The following is a 19271-nucleotide window of genomic DNA, read 5'->3' as shown; positions in this document are numbered from 1 at the left end:
CCTCCCTCAACCTCTGGGATTGGCTCTTTTTAAGCCTAGCAAGATGGCAAAACTGACCCATTGCCTTGGTGGGCCACAGGTACCTTATTTGCATAGCCCCACTCCCCTGCAAGGGTTCCATGTATCTTATTTGCATAGCTCCACCCAGTGATCTCATATGAGTTACAAAACCATGGCTAGAAGGACCATATAAAAGCAATTCCTGCATTGCACCTGCTTTCTTTGATGGTGGGATGATAGAGGATGAGTACAATATCAAAAGGGACTGAAAACTCCCAAAGCAGATCCTTGATTCCCAAAGTAGCGTTAACTGAAGAGTGCCATCATCTTCTGACGTTAGTGCTTCCCAGTGTGGGCTCCTTGGACATCCTGGGTGGCCTGGCATTGCCCTCACTCTCTCTTCAGCCTAAAGACGTTGGAGGTGAGAAAGGGAACTAGGGAGAGGAAGGAGGAAGGATGTGCCATCAGGTCTGAAATATGCCTTTCTTGATAGCATTTTTTTTTTTTTCCAAAATTTAGTAAGCTTTTTAGGCAGCTTGATGGAGCCTGAGTTTTTACCATTATAGCTGTATTTGTTTTGCTTAGGATTTCATTTAGTCTCTTAAAATGGAAATACCTCTGAGTCTCAAGTGCCTACTCAGCAGGAAGCAGCAAACCAATGACAATGGTGATGAGGAGAGTGGGCCTGTGGCAAACTGGAGAACACACACCTCTGTCCATGGTGGCTGCTGATCCCCTCAGCCAGCTGTTCACATGCAGGAATGTGGGTTTTGTGATTTTTTTTTTTTAAGTCAGAAGTCAGCATTTTAATGGAAATTTTATTACTTTTAAAGTGTTAGCAACTAATTCCACATTTCAGAAAAACCACAGAGAAGTCCAAGCAAAACACATTGGTGCTGTGAATGCAGTCCATGGTTTGCCAGCTTGCAACCTTTGTGTTGGACTTTACCCCAACAAGAAAGAATTTATTACATCCTTTGCCTGAGCAGGTTTTCCGACAGCAGAGGGAGAAGAAATGAAGGGTTCCTTATGTAGAGCTGTGAGTGGACAGAGAGAAATGGGGGTGGGGGGCGGGGGCGAAGACTTCATTATTCTGAGCTGAGTGGACCATGGGCCAGAAAGCCTTTTGGTAGATATGCTGCCTTTCCAACAGGTGGATATGAAAGAATGAGGAATGCCCTATTATTTTAGGGTGCTGTTAATTCCAAATATGTACCTTTTGAGTCATTCTTTCCATGTGGAATTCATAAAAGAATGTAAAAAATATTTTCAGGAGGAATGTGCAATATCCCTGAAATACATATACATATGTTCACCCCCTGATCTGTAGGCATTTCAGAAACACTTGATTTACATGAAACAAATGAAAGCTGTTATTGTTATTGTTAGCTGCTGTCGAGTCAGCCCCCAACTCATGAGCGCCCCGTACACTTTCCAGTCCTGCCATCCCCGTGATCGGTTGTGGATCAGATCATTGTGATCCATAGGACTATCACTGGCTGATTTTTGAAGCAGATCACCAGACCTTTCCTCCTAGTCTGTCCTAGTCCGGAGGCCCCGCTGACACCTGTTCAGCAGCGTGGCAACATGCAGGCCTCCACTGACGGACAGCTGGTGGCTGCCCAGGAGGTGCACTGGCTGGGAGCTGAACCCTGGGCTACCACATGGACGGTGAGAATTCTACCCCTGAACCACTGTTGCCCCTCAAATGAAAACTACTTATGGGCGATTCTTTTTAAGCCATTGATTAAACAGATTATTTAGACTTCTACCAGGCAACATTCCTTAGTCTTGTTTGTTACATTTTCTTTAAAAATATTTTATAACACATCACGTTAGCTTATTTAGATGAACTTTTCACCAGTCTCTGATCATGCGATGTCATTAGGTTGCCATGAACCTGCTCACCACCCTCAGGTGGGCAGCAAATGGGATCACCCTCCCACCCCATGGGTTGGTAAATGTTTCCAGTTCCTTATGAGCTTATTGCAATATCTCTTCCTCACTTCTGCCAAAGAACAGGCCTTTCTACCTCTGGGAAAAAGAGAAATATAGACTACAATGATGGAGACCCTCCAGATGTGCACAAGAAGCTGCCATCCAGTGCTGGAGAGGATCGAGCCATGCTCCTGGGATTTGCAATGATGGGCTTCTCCGTCCTAATGTTCTTCTTGCTTGGCATAACCATCCTAAAGCCCTTCATGCTCAGGTAAGAGACAGAGAAAAAAGACCCAGAGTTTCCAATTCAAGCCAGACCCAGGCTCAATAGTATAGGAGGGGAGGCTGGCTTTGGTCTCTCCAACCTCGGCCCTCCTGACTGTGGTCAGGACAGGGAAGATATAATCACCTGTGCCTCTCTCAGTGGTGGGTGTAGGTGGCCAGGTTGATGTGGAGGCAAAGGTGGTAAGAAAGTAAGAGATATTCCCCCTCCCCCACATATTCTCAAAAATACTTCCGACATATATCCACTCAGGGGATAAGTTCTCCCTTCAACGTGTAGGTAACCCAGGGAAGGGTTAAGAGTTCCACGTGACCACAATAAAAGTTTTTTGAGTCTGAGCTTTTTAAATTTGACAGTGACTACTGGGCATATAGTAGTTGCTCAATAAATATTAATTTCCTTCCTTTCAATTAGTTTCCTCATGAAATATCATTTATTAACTATATAAAAAAATATACTATATACCAAATGTATTCTCTATTTTACCCTATTTAAACCTACAGCAACCGAGGATGTCATTATTTTATTATGTTCATTTTATAAATGAGAAAGCTGCTGCTCAGAAAGGTCAAGTAACTTGCCCAAGGTCACACAGCCACTAAACAATCTGCCTGTCATTCTAACATAACACTCCTTGCCTCCTAATGCCTAACCGAAGTCTGCCGCAGTGAGGGGGTGGGATTTTTGACTGATGCAGGGGAGGAACTATTGAATTTCAGACGATGGTACCTACAAGATGGGGTACTTTGGGGAAGGGCAGTACTGGGTAAAAGCAGGGGACTTTTAGGCTTTGGACAGCCAGAGAGTAACAGGAAGACTAGGAGGAAGGGGAAGAGGGAGGCTGAGTCCAGTGAGGGAAAGTGGTCGTGGGAAAAGGAAGTGAATAGCTTGCTTTTGTTATTTATCAGATTTATTTCCTGGCATTCTGGGTTACCAACATTAGGGCAATGATGTGGAGGTCACCATTCACTACAGCACACAGTACCACCGTTAGAAAGATCTCAGGGAAATGTTCTTTTTGGTATCAACACCAGGAATATCTGCGCTGCTCCAATCAACCAGTTTACTTTTATTTAGTAGACACCAGGAATCTTGTATATGGTTATGTCTCCTTCATTGCTTTGGCTGTCAGGAAGCTCAGAGCCAAAATTTGTGGCCCAGTTCTAATTGTCTGGATGTTACATGTTTGTGCCTCACTCCTGTTTCATTCTAGCTTTCTGCCCTCCTTTTCCTTTTACTCCATTTTCCTCATCTATTTTTTTTTAAGCCTTCATTACAAATGTCTATATAATTGATTTAATTTATGTATATGTGTGTGTGGTAGGGGGCGAGGGGACAAGGACAGGTCAGATTATTTTAAAAAATGTGATGTTTGGGAGATGATTTGAGAACACCTTTTGCAAGCTAGCACCAAACTGTTGCTCATATTCAAGTGTTCCTCTTCTAAGCATTTCAGGAAACTGGTTAATTCAGTGAGTGCTGGAGAGTCATGAGTTCTCACCTCTCTCTTGTCATGTGATCTCCTGCAACTTACAAGAAGAGTTCTGCTCCATTAAAGATGGTAGCTAGATGGCTTGGGTAACTCATCCTATCCCAGTCCCTCATCCTTCAATCAAATGGTGGATTTTGTCACAGCTAGGTGCTATTGAAAGGACACATTCTTTTTTATTTTTTAAGCCCTAAACACATCTATGTTTCCACCTGAAACACTGAGCCTGAAAAGAACGTCTCACTCTACCTAGAGCTTCCTGAAATCTTCAAATCATAGTTCCGTGCTTGGTCAGGAGCTTAAGTTCTAACACAGGTAAACAGGCAACTGTATAAAATACTCTTTAAAGATGACTAGTCTAGAGAAGTAAATGAATTAATTTGGCAGAAAAGCAGGCCGGTAGGGAAAAGTCTCTTCCCTGCTCAGGCAAGTAAGTGTTTTACCCATAAGGGAAGCTTATTTTCAATGTTTGCATTTTCACTTGCCCAACATTTTATCCTCCTTAGGTCTCATCAAGTGATTTTGATGCCCTGGGTCATACTAAACTCACAGTGGATGTCACGTTTGTTATATTGATAAAGGAGGCTGGTTACTTATGGTCAAAGTTCTTAATGAGAGTGCAATATGAACCTAAGGAACGCTTTCCAAACACTCAGACTTTAGAACTTGCTCACAGAATTTCTTGTCTTTAAGGACCCAGTCTTATTCACCCATCTGGATGGGTGAATAAGACTATATATGGAGTTGGTCCAGTGTATTCAATCCAAAGCATTTCTTCTCACTCTTGTTTTTACTTTATCTTGGACTTGTTCTCTAATTTTTTTTTTTTTTTTTCATAAACATATGTCCTTTTTCCTACCACAGGTGTTCATGGGCAGGAGTTTTGCCTGTCAATTCTCAAGGTACACGGGACCTTCTGTGTATATATATCTGTGTATATAGTACTCATGCAAGTTCTCAAGGGATGCTTTCCAATTACAGTTTAATTCAGCATAGCACTTACGGAGCATCTGCTATGTGAGAGGCGTTCTGCTTTATGCTTTGAGGACATAAAGATGTATAGTATGTAGTTTCAGACCTCAAGAGGGGTTCCAAACCAGTTGCTGTGGAGTGGATTCCAACTGATAGCAACCCGTGTGTCAGAGTAGAACTGTGCTCCCCAGGGTTTTTTTCAATGACTGAGTTTTACTAATGGCAAAAACATAAATTTTTTTTTTTAAATAATTTTTATTTAGCTTTAAGTGAACATTTACAAATCAAGTCAGTCTGTCACATATAAGCTTATACACACCTTACTCCATACTCCCACTTACTCTCCCCCTAATGAGTCAGCCCTTCCAGTCTCTCCTTTCGTGACAATTTTGCCAGTTTCTAACCCTCTCTACCCTCCCATCTCCCCTCCAGACAGGAGATGCCAACACAGTCTCAAGTGTCCACCTGATACAAGTAGCTCACTCTTCATCAGCATCTCTCTCCTACCCACTGTCCAGTCCCTTCCATGTCTGATGAGTTGTCTTCGGGAATGGTTCCTGTCCTGGGCCAACAGAAGGTTTGGGGACCATGACCGCCGGGATTCCTCTAGTCTCAGTCAGACCTTTAAGTCTGGTCTTTTTATGAGAATTTGGGGTCTGCATCCCCCTGATCTCCTGTTCCCTCAGGGGTTCTCTGTTGTGCTTCCTATCAGGGCAGTTATCGGTTGTGGCCGGGCACCAGCTAGTTCTTCTGGTCTCAGGATGATGTAAGTCTCTAGTTCATGTGGCCCTTTCTGTCTCTTGGGCTCATAGGTATCGTGTGACCTTGGTGTTCTTCATTCTCCTTTGATCCAGGTGGGTTGAGACCAATTGATGCATCTTAGATGACCGCTTGTTAGCATTTAAGACCCCAGACGCCACATTTCAAAGTGGGATGCAGAATGTTTTCATAATAGAATTATTTTGCCAATTGACTTAGAAGTCCCCTTAAGCCATAGTCCCCAAACCCCCGCCCTTGCTCCGCTGACCTTTGAAGCATTCAGTTTATCCCAGACCAGTCCAGTTGAGCTGACCTTCCGTGTATTGAGTATTGTCCTTCCCTTCACCTAAAGTAGTTCTTATCTACTAACTAATCAGTAAATAACCCTCTCCCCCCCTCCCTCCCTCCCCCCCTCATAACCACAAAAGTATGTGATCTTCTCAGTTTATACTGTTTCTCAAGATCTTATAATAGTGGTCTTATACAATATCTGTCCTTTTGCCTCTGATTTCGCTCAGCATAATGCCTTCCAGGTTCCTCCATGTTATGAAATGTTTCACAGATTCGTCACTGTTCTTTATCGATGCGTAGTATTCTATTGTGTGAATATACCACAATTTATTTACCCATTCATCCGTTGATGGACACCTTGGTTGCTTCCAGCTTTTTGCTATTCTAAACAGAGCTGCAATAAACATGGGTGTGCATATATCTGTTCGTGTGAGGGCTCTTATTTCTCTAGGGTATATTCCGAGGAGTGGGATTGCTGGGTTGTATGGTAGTTCAATTTCTAACTGTTTAAGAAAACGCCAGATAGATTTCCAAAGTGGTTGTACCATTTTACATTCCCACCAGCAGTGTATTAAGAGTTCCAGTCTCTCCGCAGCCTCTCCAACATTTATTATTTTGTGTTTTTTGGATTAATGCCAGCCTTGTAGGAGTGAGATGGAATCTCATCGTAGTTTCGATTTGCATTTCTCTAATGGCTAATGATCTTGAGCATTTCCTCATATATCTGTTAGCTGCCTGAATATCTTCTTTAGTGAAATGTGTGTTCATATCCTTTGCCCACTTCTTGATTGGGCTGTTGGTCTTTTTTGTGGTTGAGTTTTAACAGAATCATATAGATTTTAGAGATCAGGCACTGGTCGGAGATGTCATAGCTGAAAATTGTTTCCCAGTCTGTAGGTGGTCTTTTTACTCTTTTGGTGAAGTCTTTAGATGAGCATAGGTGTTTGATTTTTAGGAGCTCCCAGTTATCTGGTTTCTCTTCGTCATTTTTGGTAATGTTTTGTATTCTGTTTATGCCTTGCATTAGGGCTCCTAACGTCCCTAGTTTTTCTTCCATGATCTTTATCGTTTTAGTCTTTATGTTTAGGTCTTTGATCCACTTGGAGTTAGTTTTTGTGCATGGTGTGAGGTATGGGTCCTGTTTCATTTTTTTGCAAATGGATATCCAGTTATGCCAGCACCATTTGTTAAAAAGACTACCTTTTCCCCAATTAACTGACACTGGGCCTTTGTCAAATATCAGCTGCTCATATATGGATGGATTTATATCTGGGTTCTCAATTCTGTTCCATTGGTCTGTGTGCCTGTTGTTGTACCAGTACCAGGCTGTTTTGACTACTGTGGCTGTATAATAGGTTCTGAAATCAGGTAGAGTGAGGCCTCCCACTTTCTTCTTCTTTTTCAGTAATGCTTTACTTATCCGAGGCTTCTTTCTCTTGCATATGAAGTTGGTGATTTGTTTCTCCATCACATTAAAAAATGTCATTGGAATTTGGATCGGAGGTGCATTGTATGTATAGATGGCTTTTGGTAGAATAGACATTTTTACTATGTTAAGTCTTCCTATCCGTGAGCAAGGTATGAAAAAACATAAGTATTTTGATGAGAGATTCCAGGCATGAATTACGTTTGCCTCTTTGGAAGAAGAGTGAGTATACGGAACTGTACCAAGTCACCAGCACTTCTGGAGGCTGTGTTGACTGAGGGCCCTGCAGCTGGACTGCTTCTAAAGGCACATTTTAATCAGATCAAGCCAATGGGCATATCTTTGGCATGACAGATGACGAGATTTCTCAGTGAAACTGACTCTTGGTGGTTCCAATTATTTAGGGTAATTTTGCCTAGAGTATGGTTCTCCAGAATACCTGCATGTGATATATTTGGCATTGTTTGTTAAATATACAGTTTCCTGGACTCAACTCAGACCTACTGAACCAGAATCTCTGGGAGTGAAGCCCTGGACTCTACATTTCAGCAAACTCCTCAGGTGATTCTGAGGTTTGGAGATTGGTCTAACGGCTGGTGAAGTGAGAAATATGCCACTAGGATCAGAACTGAGCTGGAATTTGCCAGTTTGCTGTGGTTTATCCCCTGTCTAATGTCCTCTGTTCTCCCTGATCTGTTATGGTCCTGCCTTAAAACAGACAAATGCCTCAGGCTACCGCTTTAGAAATAGAGAACTAAATTTTCTAGAAGGCGAAAAACATTTTTTTTCCCCCAAATTGAAGTACTCAGAGAGAAGAATCAAACTGCACCATCACCCACACACGTGTCATGGACGACTGGCTGGGCCGTGCTTTCACCCGTGGTGTGGACTCCCGAAGTCAGGGGAAATACCCGTGTCTCCAGGTGTTCGTGAACCTCGCCCACTCGGGTCAGAAAGCTCTCCTACGTTATAATGAAGAGGCTGTACAGATCAATTCCAAGGTAATATAAAGTTCATGTGATTAAAGGGTTAGAATTACAGCAACCCTCCCATGCTAGGCTGTCCCAGGGTCAGCACCTTAAGGCCATTTCTAGAGATAGAGAAGTTTCCTTGCAGTGGTCAAATCAAGATAAATGAAGCTAAAAGCATGATTGAAGGAAAAGCGGGGTACCTAGAAAGGAGAGGAATTAGTCCAATTTCACAAATCTGTGTCTGGCGTTGACAGGCTGAGCCAATGAACAGCATCATTTGTAGGCAGCCTTACTTTTGGAGGTCCCATTCCACATCATATCAAAATGTTAAAGTGTACTCACAGCCTACCTTAAATCAAGTAATTTTTCTTATCAAAGAAATCTAAGGGATTATTTATATTTTGGTTTTTAATAACTCATTGACTCATATGATTTAAAGTTCATATTTATACCCAACTGAAAGTCGAGTCAGATTAGTTGACATGTTACATTTTATTGTCTTTCTTTAAACATTAACTTCAATCTGATGATTTCTGTTTTCTATTTTAGATGTAATAATTTTTAAGGTCTCAAACATTTTTGTAAGCCCTTAGCACAGTGCCTAATAGATATGGTAATAAACCTCAACCTCTCTTGAAAAAAACACCAGTGGATAGAGCTTTGTCCACTGGTTTTGCCTCCCAGGAACCATAGCCCAGGTAGGGCTGCCTTCTGTGGCCTAGGGCGGAAAGCTTCAACGTGCTCTCCTTTAGGGAAGAGTTTACTACAGGAGATCAAGGCGGACAGTAGTGGCATTAATGGGTGTTGGAAACACAGAGTAAGCCTCAATAAATATTCATTGAATGGACAGATGGATTCATTGTGTTACTGTCCAGGGAGAAATCTTGAGGATGAGTTATGGTCCTTGGGAAGTCTGTTGCCACCTCTTCTGCAATGGCATATATTCTAAGAATTTCTTGCCACATCCCTGTTTAGTACCTGGGAATGACCATTTCACTCTGTACCCTCCTGCCAAGCCTTCTCCATGAGCTGTGTAATAGGTTTTATTCACCTCCTGAGATTGAGCTGGGGGAAACAGTAGTCATGGAGTTGATTCCAGCTCACAGCGACCCTATGTGTGTCAGAGTAGAAATGTGTTCCGTAGCATTTTCAATGTCTGATTTTTCGGAAGTAGATTGTCAGGCCTTCCAGGCTTCTGGAAGGTTCAGGGTGACTTGACCTTTCAACCTTTTGGTTAGTGACCAAGCACATTAACTATTTGCACCACCCAGGGACTCCTCTGAGATTGGAATTCCCCACTAATAGCTTTAGGCTGAAGTTATCTCAGAATTCAAACTGTTGTTTAATTTCTTAGTATTGGTGACAGTGCCTTTATCTTTCTTCCTCCTCGTATTCCCAGTGCTTTTACACACCTAAGTGTCACCGAGATAGGAATGATTTGCTCAACAGTGCTCTGGATATAAAGGAATTCTTCGATCACAAAAATGGGACCCCTTTTTCATGCTTCTACAGTCCAGACAGCCAATCGGAAGATGTCATTCTCATAAGAAAGTATGACCAAGTGGTTGTCTTCCACTGTTTATTTTGGCCTTCACTGACTCTTCTAGGGGGTGCCCTGATTGTTGGCATGGTGAGATTGACACAGCACCTGTCCTTACTGTGTGAAAAATATAGCAGTGCAGTCAGAGATGAGGTAGGTGGCAAAATAGCCTACATAGAACAGCATCAATTCCAGCTGTGCAGTATGAGGGGGAACAAAGGAAGGAGCAGAGAAACTATAAGAGGGTGGCCAGATTAAAGGCCTGGCCTTCGGGTACCACTGCTGCAGTTAAGGACTGAATTATGCCTGCTAGCAAACTGATCATGTCGAGGGTAATTAAATTATCCTTATTTTTATGTAGGAGAGAAAAGTTTTTAAAACTTCATTACATATTACATCATTTTTATGAATCCATGCAAACTTTCTATCTTTCTACTCCAAATCTCTTTCCATAGGAACCAAAGAAGCATTTTTTTTTTGTTCTTGCATGGCAAAGTCAGCTCAGGGTAGTTGAGTTTCATCTAATTTAAGTTCAAGCTAGAATCTGTAATGTAGACATCAACGGTGAGGGCATCTACTGCTATTGAGTGCTGACTACACACCAGCCTAACTCTATGCAACGTAGTTCACATTAAAACATTTCTCATAAAAAAAAAAAAAAATCTTAGTGAAGAACAGTTCATTCACTGTAGGGCGATAAAAATCTTTTAATTTAAGAAAAATGTAGCCCTGCCGTATCTATTATAATTGTTCTTTCTTTACTGTTCATGATAGAGGAAAGCTGTTGCCTGGAAAATTCACTAAGTTTAGAATTATTTATATTTAACCTTGCCACGCATCATGTAATTTTTCTTCGGCAGCGTTTTTTGAGTTAATTATGCTTTTCATAAACTCATTTTTTTCTCTGTGTGCATTCTGGTGGGCGTGGAGAAATGGCTAGAAATATATTGTTAAGTGGGAAAAGCAATACTGGAAATCAACACTCATCCCAGATAATCCACACTGTAGAAAAGTCCCACATGGACAGCCAACAACTGTACTTTAATTCATGAATCAAACATGGTTATTAAATACCAAATGTCACAAGTCCCTCTGAACAAGTGCTTTCTGGGTAAATTAAGCTGAACATACGAGTTGAAAACAGAGTCTGTTCTGCTTTCCACTGTGCCTTAAAGTATCTTTAAAACTTTACTAAACAATCTTAAATTGTGGACAACAGAATGAGATTTCTGAAGCAACTTTTACATGTAAGATATAATCAAACTACAGACTTTGGTTCTAGGCCAGTTTAATGCTTTTTAACAGTTAATTTCAAGTAATAAATTGCTAAATAAACTGAATAATTAAATACAGCAATATCGACTAACGAACAATCTTGGTGTTTCTCTTCTTTCTAGTGTGGAATGGAGAGAACATATGTCTCAGAGTAGGACTTACTTGGATTTGTAGCTCACATTGCAACTTTTTAGATAAGCATCCTTGGGCAGGAGCCCTGGTGGCTCAGTGGTTAAGTGTTTGGCTGCTAACCAAAACATCTGCAGTTTGAATCCGCCAGCTGCTCCTTGGAAGCCCTATGGGGCAGTTCTGCTCTATCCTGTAGGGTCAGTATGAGTCAGAATTGACTTGACAGGAATGGGCCTTTTTTTTTTTTGGTTTTTCCTTGGGCAAGTCAGCTAAACTGTCTGAGCCTCTCTTCTTTGATGAGATTATTTTAAGGAATAAATGAGGTAGGGTATGTGAAACACCTAGCTTAGTTTCTGGCACCAAGTAGAGGTGCCCCAAGATATTGTTGTCATCATCATTGTTAGGTGCCCAAAATATTAGTAGATAAAAACTCTTGTGCTAAGTTTCAATATTCAGTCAGCTTTCCTACCTTTCGCTGGTATAGGGGGTGGATTAGGAGAGAATTTTTCTCTGTTCTCCTGGCTAAATGTGATATGCATTCAAGGCCCAGAACAGGCTGTTTAAAAGGTTGCAATCAGTGATTCTGTAAGCCAAAGACTCCTTTGTATAAAAAAATATATGCACGTATACACATTTTAAATCACGCTGCAAATTGAGATTCTGTAGTTTTCTTAAATTAAGGGCACATCTATGCCAATTCCTGGAAGTTTGATGTCCCTCTAGCAATGTGCAATTCTTGGGATTTTTTCCTCCTAACAAATTCAAAACGAGTAAGTTGAAACCTCAAGTGTATGTTTCAATTATTACTGTTTTCCATTCGGATAGTGTCTGCTGGGTTCGACCCGGGAAAGATACACATTATGCTTGGACAACAAAGTCAGTTTAAAATAGTAATTCAGAGTCACTCAAGCCATTTGACAAATAAATGCAATTTAAGCAAGGATTTGCTTAATTGTTTCAAAGATGCCCATGAGCACTACTGATCAAAGAAAAGCTCAGACTTACCTTTCTCAAGGTTTACTGTAACTGAGAACAATACCAGTTTGCTTTTAGCCCAACTTCACTTTTGGGTTTTGGCCTTCAACTGACTTGATAAAGTGTATATATATTTCTACCTAAAATTACAAGCAAATAACCTTGTTACTTTTATGTTGAAAGGAAGTTAAATATTTAAACAGACATGCATTTCTCTAATATTCATCACTGTATGGGGGGTAGTAAAACTGGCTTTTATAGTAGCTTCAGGCTTTCAGTCAAGTGTTCTTAGTCATTATTGATAAGAACTCAAATCCAGCTAAATTTTTTTTATTAGCAACACTGGTTTGCCTTATTCAGAAGAAATTGCACAATAAAATTATCACTTTTTTGTTATTGTTTAAAAATATATAGTACACTAAGGATTGTCTGGACACAAGTCAAGGTAATTTTTTTTTTTAATAAATAGCGTAATGTTACAGACTGCAAAGTTAAAGAAAAGCAGACATTGACAGTTTGTGATGAGCACAGACAATAAGTGCAGTCACAGGCCAGACTTCTTGCTAGGAACAGCAAGACTGGGACGAGGTTAAATTTAGTGACACGGATATTATTCTGTATTCTCAATACAATAACACATGCATCTTGCTGTGTCAAATACTTTCTGGGGCCATCATTGAAAGAACATTAAAAAACATTTTTCTTCTAACTAGTGCAATATACCACAGGACTTCAAATAACTGAATGACAAAATAGAAATAGATTTGCTACCATTAAAGGGTGGTGGGAGCTCCTTTTGGAAGCTTCCACCGTAAACATCTGATGCGTTGGTAGTATCACCTTCCCCAGGATATTAACAGTGCTTATGGCATACTCCAGAAGGATGTATCATTTTAGATTTTATTCAACCCAAACCTTCCAAGTTCAAGGACTGATTCACACCGAATTCATTAATTGCAACTGAAACTTAGGTTCCACAGCCCAAAGCATTTCTAGAAATTAGATGAAGGGCAATCCCTCCACCCACTTTTAGGAACTTAAATCTGGTAAGGGGCTTTTTCTTATGAAATCAATAGATGGTGACATTTGGAAATTCATACTACTATACAGAGTATAGTCTTATTAAAGATTTTAAGAAAATATAAAACAGTGAAGGCTTTCTGCCTCCATGCTAACCCAGGATTAACAAAGTTAAGAATTACCTAAAAATATACATAGCCTTTAGCATAACCACACACTTATTTTAGTGGCAGATTAAATAAGGTTGAGGATAAATTCAGAGATGTTAGTTGGTTTACCAACTGTAGTAGAAACCTTTTCTGTACTTACCAACATGAAGAACGGAGTCTACTGTTGGTAGTGAAAATCAGTTACCTAAGTTCACCAAATGTACAATGGCCTGATTTTAATTCCCCCTTCCTCCCCACTAAAATTCTTCTATGTCGTTGTGTGAAAATTGTCAGATGTCCTGTGGCTCACACTTGTCCCCTAAGCTAACTAGCACGGCTGGAATATTAACATACCTAAAACCACGCAGAATGGCCTTGCACTAATAAAAAGAAAGTGCAAAATCTTAATCAAGTGGAATACTTGGATGAAATAAGCTTCTTTAAAGACTAACATCCCAGCTTGGGAAACTCCTAGTAAATTCTAAACTCATCTGAATTTTAGAAACTCAATGCTTACACCTTTTATGAAAGAAGCCTTTGAACTAGGGGAATAGCAAGCAGTGTGGACACAAATAGACACATGTGCACATAGACATATACAAACTGCACTAATGATGAAGAAAAGAGAACAAAATTAATTTTAAACATTAAATTCAAGACCTGGCACCATGGTCTTTTCCAAATGCCTGCAGCAATGATTAAATGTTAGCCAAACTATTTTTTTTCATGTCTCCAATGCCATTAAAATGCCCCCATTGCAGTTGACTCAATTCCAACTCATAGACAATTCTGACCTTATAAATCTAAAATACAGTGCTCTGCAAAATCTTTGTAATGTCAGAGCACAATGTACTGAATTGTGATTCATCGACTTTTTTCCCCATTACCTGATTTCTTATCACCTAGAATCTTCTGAGGTAGAGTTACCAACCCAATTTTATCAGAAACATCGTTGCACTGAGCTAATCTAATCCTCTCAGGAAGTGAAAATATTTTTTAGGAGAAAAGAAGAAAGGCTTCCCAGGCTATGGCAATAAGATACATTTATAATTTTTAATGTATTAATTAAAAAATAAAAATGGCTTTGTGTTTGTAGTTAAAAAACAGCCCAGCTGTATTGTTTTGCCACCAAGAATTATCTGAGGATCCTGTCAATGCTGAACTTTATAGATCAGCCTTTGAAACCCTGTCCTTGATGAAGGGTTCATTTTCTCATGGTATGCACAATGTCTTTATGCACAATATACTCTCAGTTTTCAGCTTCCTCCTAGACAGTGCCCCATCTGAGCAAGATGGACGTGAAGAATGGAACTCATTCAAACAGCTCCTCCTTGTTCTGCCCCCCTCCCTCCATATCCCCCTTCTCAAAAACGTCTGAAGTATGAAAGTTGTTTTTAAGTAGCAGAAGCACTATAATCGATCAACACCACGATACTGTCTTTAAACTGAAATATTTTAGTGATGTCTTGGACATCAAAATAAACTTTTTAAGGTGGATTCTCAGTATGTGGGTCCAGCCCAGCTTTGCAGTTTGTACAGATACAGAAACCAAAGGAATTTATTATACTCAGAAAAGTTAACATGCTGGCTTTAAAATAATGCTGGAAATTAAATTTCTTCAAAGAGTTGGTAAGCATGGGCTATTGATCAGAATAGGAACTAAGTGGATTTAAAAAATCATTAAGAAACAAACCCAAGTTTATGTGCTGTGAAATCTCTATGGTGCCTTTAAAATAGGCTACTCATCATTTTTTTTTTTATAATGCCAAATCATTCCATTTTTGATGGAAAAAAGAATACAGAGGTACTGTGTTTTACCTATGTGAAGAGTCCCCATTAAAATAAAATCCAAGAGGGTGTATACATTCCAATCAAGTCATCATTTTCCTGATGAATAAAAACTACACTTTACACAAAATACTTTATCAGCAGCTGTTTTCATCAAAAAACCAATAGTCAGTTTCACAGTTGAAAAAGTTACACAGTAAAATATTTTACAATTCATTATATATCCACCAGGTTCCCATTTCCTACTAGGCTTATAATATAAAGCAGATTAGAAGGGAAAAACCTCAAAGTTGACTACTTTGACACTAAGTTTTACACAGGACACTAAGAACCCCCAAGAAGCTTAGGTGCTATTGTAAAATGGCAACCAAATTTCATTCTTAAAAAAATCCAATTAAAAACATCTTTTTTAAAAAAACCAAATTCCACAATATGATTAACAGATTTCAAATTAACAGCAGTCTAAAAATCTTCAAAATAAATGTTTTTCTATAGCTGAGAATATGGTGAAAAGTTAAAGCATGAATTGCAAACAGGTGATATTCCTTGCTAGGATGTGTTTCAAATTATTTTCTTTAAATCTGCTTTCCTTTTCTTCTCCAAAATCATCATTGAAGGAAATCTTTCCTAAGCGATTTAGTGTAATTTTAGAGCCAACAGTCAGTTATACCACAAAAGAGGAGGATGAGCCATGAACAGACCAGTCCACGGGACTCATCTCTGATACGGAAGTACCCGAAGCAGCGATGTTATCACCGACTTAGAACAGATCCTAGTCACCCCTTGTAGCAATTTTGGGTTCCTTGCTTTCCGTGCCTCTTTTCTTAGCTTTAATGTTGTTTGCTTAAACTCTGCTTGGATTTGTTTAAAATTTACTTAGCTTTTAAATCACTTAATCTGTATACTTTGTAGAATTTCTCTATACTTCAAACAGAATTGACTTGGTTGTTATAACTCTCAAAAATAAATGTAAATTATGAAACATTATGTGGCTTGTATTTTAATGGAGAGGTCCCAGGGGAAACAAAAGCTATCTGGACTGATGTGAAAAATGCAAAATTGTATAAAATTTACGGAAGGAGACTCAAGGCTTTTTTGGCACTCGGGTAAAAAAACACAGGTCTCTGTTAAATCTTCTGTTTCCACCATCAACGCTTTAGATTTGAGCCATTTCACTGAGTTTTCCTATAATCAATCCCTGATATAAAAAAGGCTGGGATGTTAGTATATACTAACTATATATATCTAAAAGACCAAAAAAATGTTAATTATGAAACTTTTAATAAGTTATTAAATCGTCTGTATTTGCAAAAGAATCTTTCTGGTTTCCTGCTTAACTGAGAAACCAAAAACCAAACTGCCTGCCATCGAGTCAATTCCGACTCATAGCGGCCCTATAAAGCAGAGCTTAAATTCTTCTGAGCTATTCCAAGACAGTTTATAGAAATAAATTCCCCTAAACTTCAAATTTATTTTTCTTGTTGACAATATTATCTACATGCTTTAGTGAAGTACCTAAATCTCCAGTAATTATGCCCTTTAAGGGTTCTAAAAGAGCCAAATATTAAGAGTATTTCTATTAGAGTCCCTGTTCACTGTTCAAGACTTCTACTCTAGGTAACTGATTTCACAGACGGAGATTTTAAAAGGGATGCTGCATTACTAGAGAATACAATGTGTACTCTTTATAAAGTTGTACTCCACTAATATGCGTAATCTAGAAAACTGTAAATAAATTATTGCACTTTTTTTGGTGTGACACCTGGACATTTGCTAAGGCTACTTCCTAGGGCATTAATCATTCATTTCAAATACTGAGTAAAATACCAGCTTCTAGAGGGATGACTACCATTAGCCCATACATCTTGGGTTAACATTTTTCAAACTGTTTAAAAACGTATCCTGTGCTCAAATGCAATTTAATAAAGTTGGAGAGTGAGCCCTGACCACTTGGAAATGGGATATGATCTTAAAATGCTCTAAGAGCCTACTTTGATTATTGAGGTATGGATAAATAACTTAAAAAGGTAAAAAGTGCTTGGTTTCCATCCCCCCGTATTATAAGTATTATTCATGAGCATACCTCAGTAGAGGGGTTTAAGCCATCAGGAAGACAGTCTAAATAGTGTTACTTTTGGTAATTAATTTCATACGATTGAGCCACTCTCAACTATAGAAGACGATGGAGGATGGGGAATTAAAGTGGAAACAGAAATAAAAGGGAAGAGGAGGAAGTTTAATCTGTTTTTCTTACAGTTATACACTGGTCATTGACGTGAATGGAACAGAGCCTACACCTCACTCACAGACTAACAGTTGATCATGGTGTTACGAACAATCAAAAATTTGGGGTGCAAAACAATGCATGACTATGGGACAGATCATGTAAATAAAGAATATATATTAATGATAGTTTCTATAATATAAATAGCCTTTTATAAAAAAAATAATCTTTTTAATAACATTAATACTCGCTTCTATTTTCTGGAAAACATGCATGAAAAGTGAATTCAGTTCAATTGCAAAAGGAGGAGGAAAAACAAAATCAACCGAAGGTGAATACTGTACAGTTCTGGAGCAAGAGCTGTTCCTGCTCATTCTGTTTCTGTGATGATTTCTTGATTTACTCGTTTTGTGGGAGCCCAGAATTTCCCTGGGAAATAAGATCAGATGCTTGTAAATACTGACCAGAAAAAACTCCCCCAAAACACCTTAGAACTGGTCTCATTTGTGACTGCTTCCAAAACTTTGCAGGTAAGACCCCAAATCATCAAAAGGTTTGATTTATTAAAAAGAAAAACTCCCTGGTGAAATCTCAAGAATCCCTTCCACCCCAAGCATTTTTCTTCATTATACAAGGAGTCAAAAAGCTCACTTCAAACTATAAATCGAACAGCAATGGAAAAATAAGAATTTTTCATTCTTTTCCAATTGTATGTAGTTTAACACCAACCTCCAGTTTACTTGGACCTAATGTAATAGCAGACTTTGTTGTGTCCACGTTTCAAAACAGAACATTTGCAAGACAAAAAAGAACATCATTCTTTTTCCTTCTCCATCATTTCTATATATTTTGGGGATTTTTTGTTTTGTTTTGTTTTTTAAAAAAGGATACAAACATTCTTCAAAGTTTACCTTTTTGGACTTAAGGCATTACATGAAATTGCGCATTATTCTAAAGCTTAATTTTGAAATGAACTAGTTTAGTGCTATCAAACCCTGTTTGCGTTTACATTACTTAAATTACTTAATATTTTATTTTTGTTCTTGCTGTAAATTTTAATGCGTTCATGGATTGTGCAATTCCTATGCAACCAGTCTCTGCCTGCTGACAGTTATTAACAGTGCAGTGTAGAATCCAGCAATCAGGCTTTCAGTTTCTCAGTTCTCACTTCAGTTCAAAGCGTGCTGCTTAATTGTGTGGAAGATCCAATCCATTTTTGTTGTCCAGCCACCATGGTGTGCATCATTCATTTGTTTCATGAAATACTCCAAAGCCTCTTGCTCAGTTTTATCTAAGGCTAGGGTCTTTCGAATGTATGCAATATCATCAAAAGATTGTAGTTCCGGCATTCCAGAGCCAAGCATCATTGAGAAAAGATTTATGAAGAGATTGGCATGCTGCCGAATAGCTAGATAAGCCTTGTAACACATCTCCTGAAATCTGTAAGTAATAAAAACAGTTTAGTCAGTACGGAGCAAAGGGATCTTATTATCTTCAGGTGTCTGCTCAACTGTCACATCATTAGAGAGGCCCTCTTTGACAAAACTATAAAATAGCATTTCTCTTCTTTTCTTGCCAACAACATTCTATTCCCTTTACCTCACTGGAGTATGAAATCCATGAGGGTAAGGTAAGGTCTGTGTTCACTGCTAGACCAATGCCTAGTGTATTAGAGGTTTCATAATTATTTGTTAAATGTATGAACTGGTCCACACTAAAGCCTTTAGGGCTTAGGTTAGGGTTAGGAATGAATTATAGATAAAATGGAATTTTATAAAAAAATTTTTTTCTTAGTACTTTAAGGCCTAAGATAGACCTGATAAACCATAAGGTGGCAAGAATAATTATGAATAACCATGGAAATTATAGTAATATAATTTTCTGAAATTATATGACTAAACAATGTCATATTAAACACTATTTATTAACACAGAGAAGGTGGAGACTGATTACACAGCAGTAAATAATAACTTATGATGTATTACGAAGTTTAAGGATCTTTCTCTTTATCCCTTAACTAATACATTAAGTTGGTTTCCCTT

The 19271-nt window shown here is 38.9% G+C and overlaps 2 protein-coding genes across 8 annotated transcripts in view; one reads left to right on the top strand and one right to left on the bottom strand.

Moving 5' to 3' along the window:
* KCNMB3 (potassium calcium-activated channel subfamily M regulatory beta subunit 3) overlaps positions 1-18123 on the top strand; it is an 85122-nt gene extending 66999 nt beyond the window's left edge. For 3 of the 6 annotated variants that reach the window (XM_023555485.2, XM_023555486.2, XM_010596012.3), the window contains 3 exons: positions 2018-2209; positions 7961-8159; positions 9529-18123. In XM_023555485.2, coding sequence (XP_023411253.1) covers positions 2018-2209; positions 7961-8159; positions 9529-9927 — 790 coding nt within the window. In that variant the 3' untranslated portion in view covers positions 9928-18123. The remainder of the gene's footprint in view (positions 1-2017; positions 2210-7960; positions 8160-9528) is intronic. The other 3 variants (XM_023555487.2, XM_023555488.2, XM_023555489.2) reach the window with 2 other exon arrangements.
* Positions 17176-19271, bottom strand: part of PIK3CA (phosphatidylinositol-4,5-bisphosphate 3-kinase catalytic subunit alpha) — a 98586-nt gene continuing 96490 nt past the window's right edge. For both annotated transcript variants that reach the window (XM_064275502.1, XM_064275503.1), the window contains exon 21: positions 17176-18669. In XM_064275502.1, coding sequence (XP_064131572.1) covers positions 18399-18669 — 271 coding nt within the window. In that variant the 3' untranslated portion in view covers positions 17176-18398. The remainder of the gene's footprint in view (positions 18670-19271) is intronic.

This window comes from Loxodonta africana, chromosome 23 (assembly GCF_030014295.1).
Source record: "Loxodonta africana isolate mLoxAfr1 chromosome 23, mLoxAfr1.hap2, whole genome shotgun sequence".
Lineage (NCBI taxonomy): Eukaryota > Metazoa > Chordata > Mammalia > Proboscidea > Elephantidae > Loxodonta > Loxodonta africana.
This window is presented reverse-complemented; position numbering and strand designations above follow the sequence as displayed.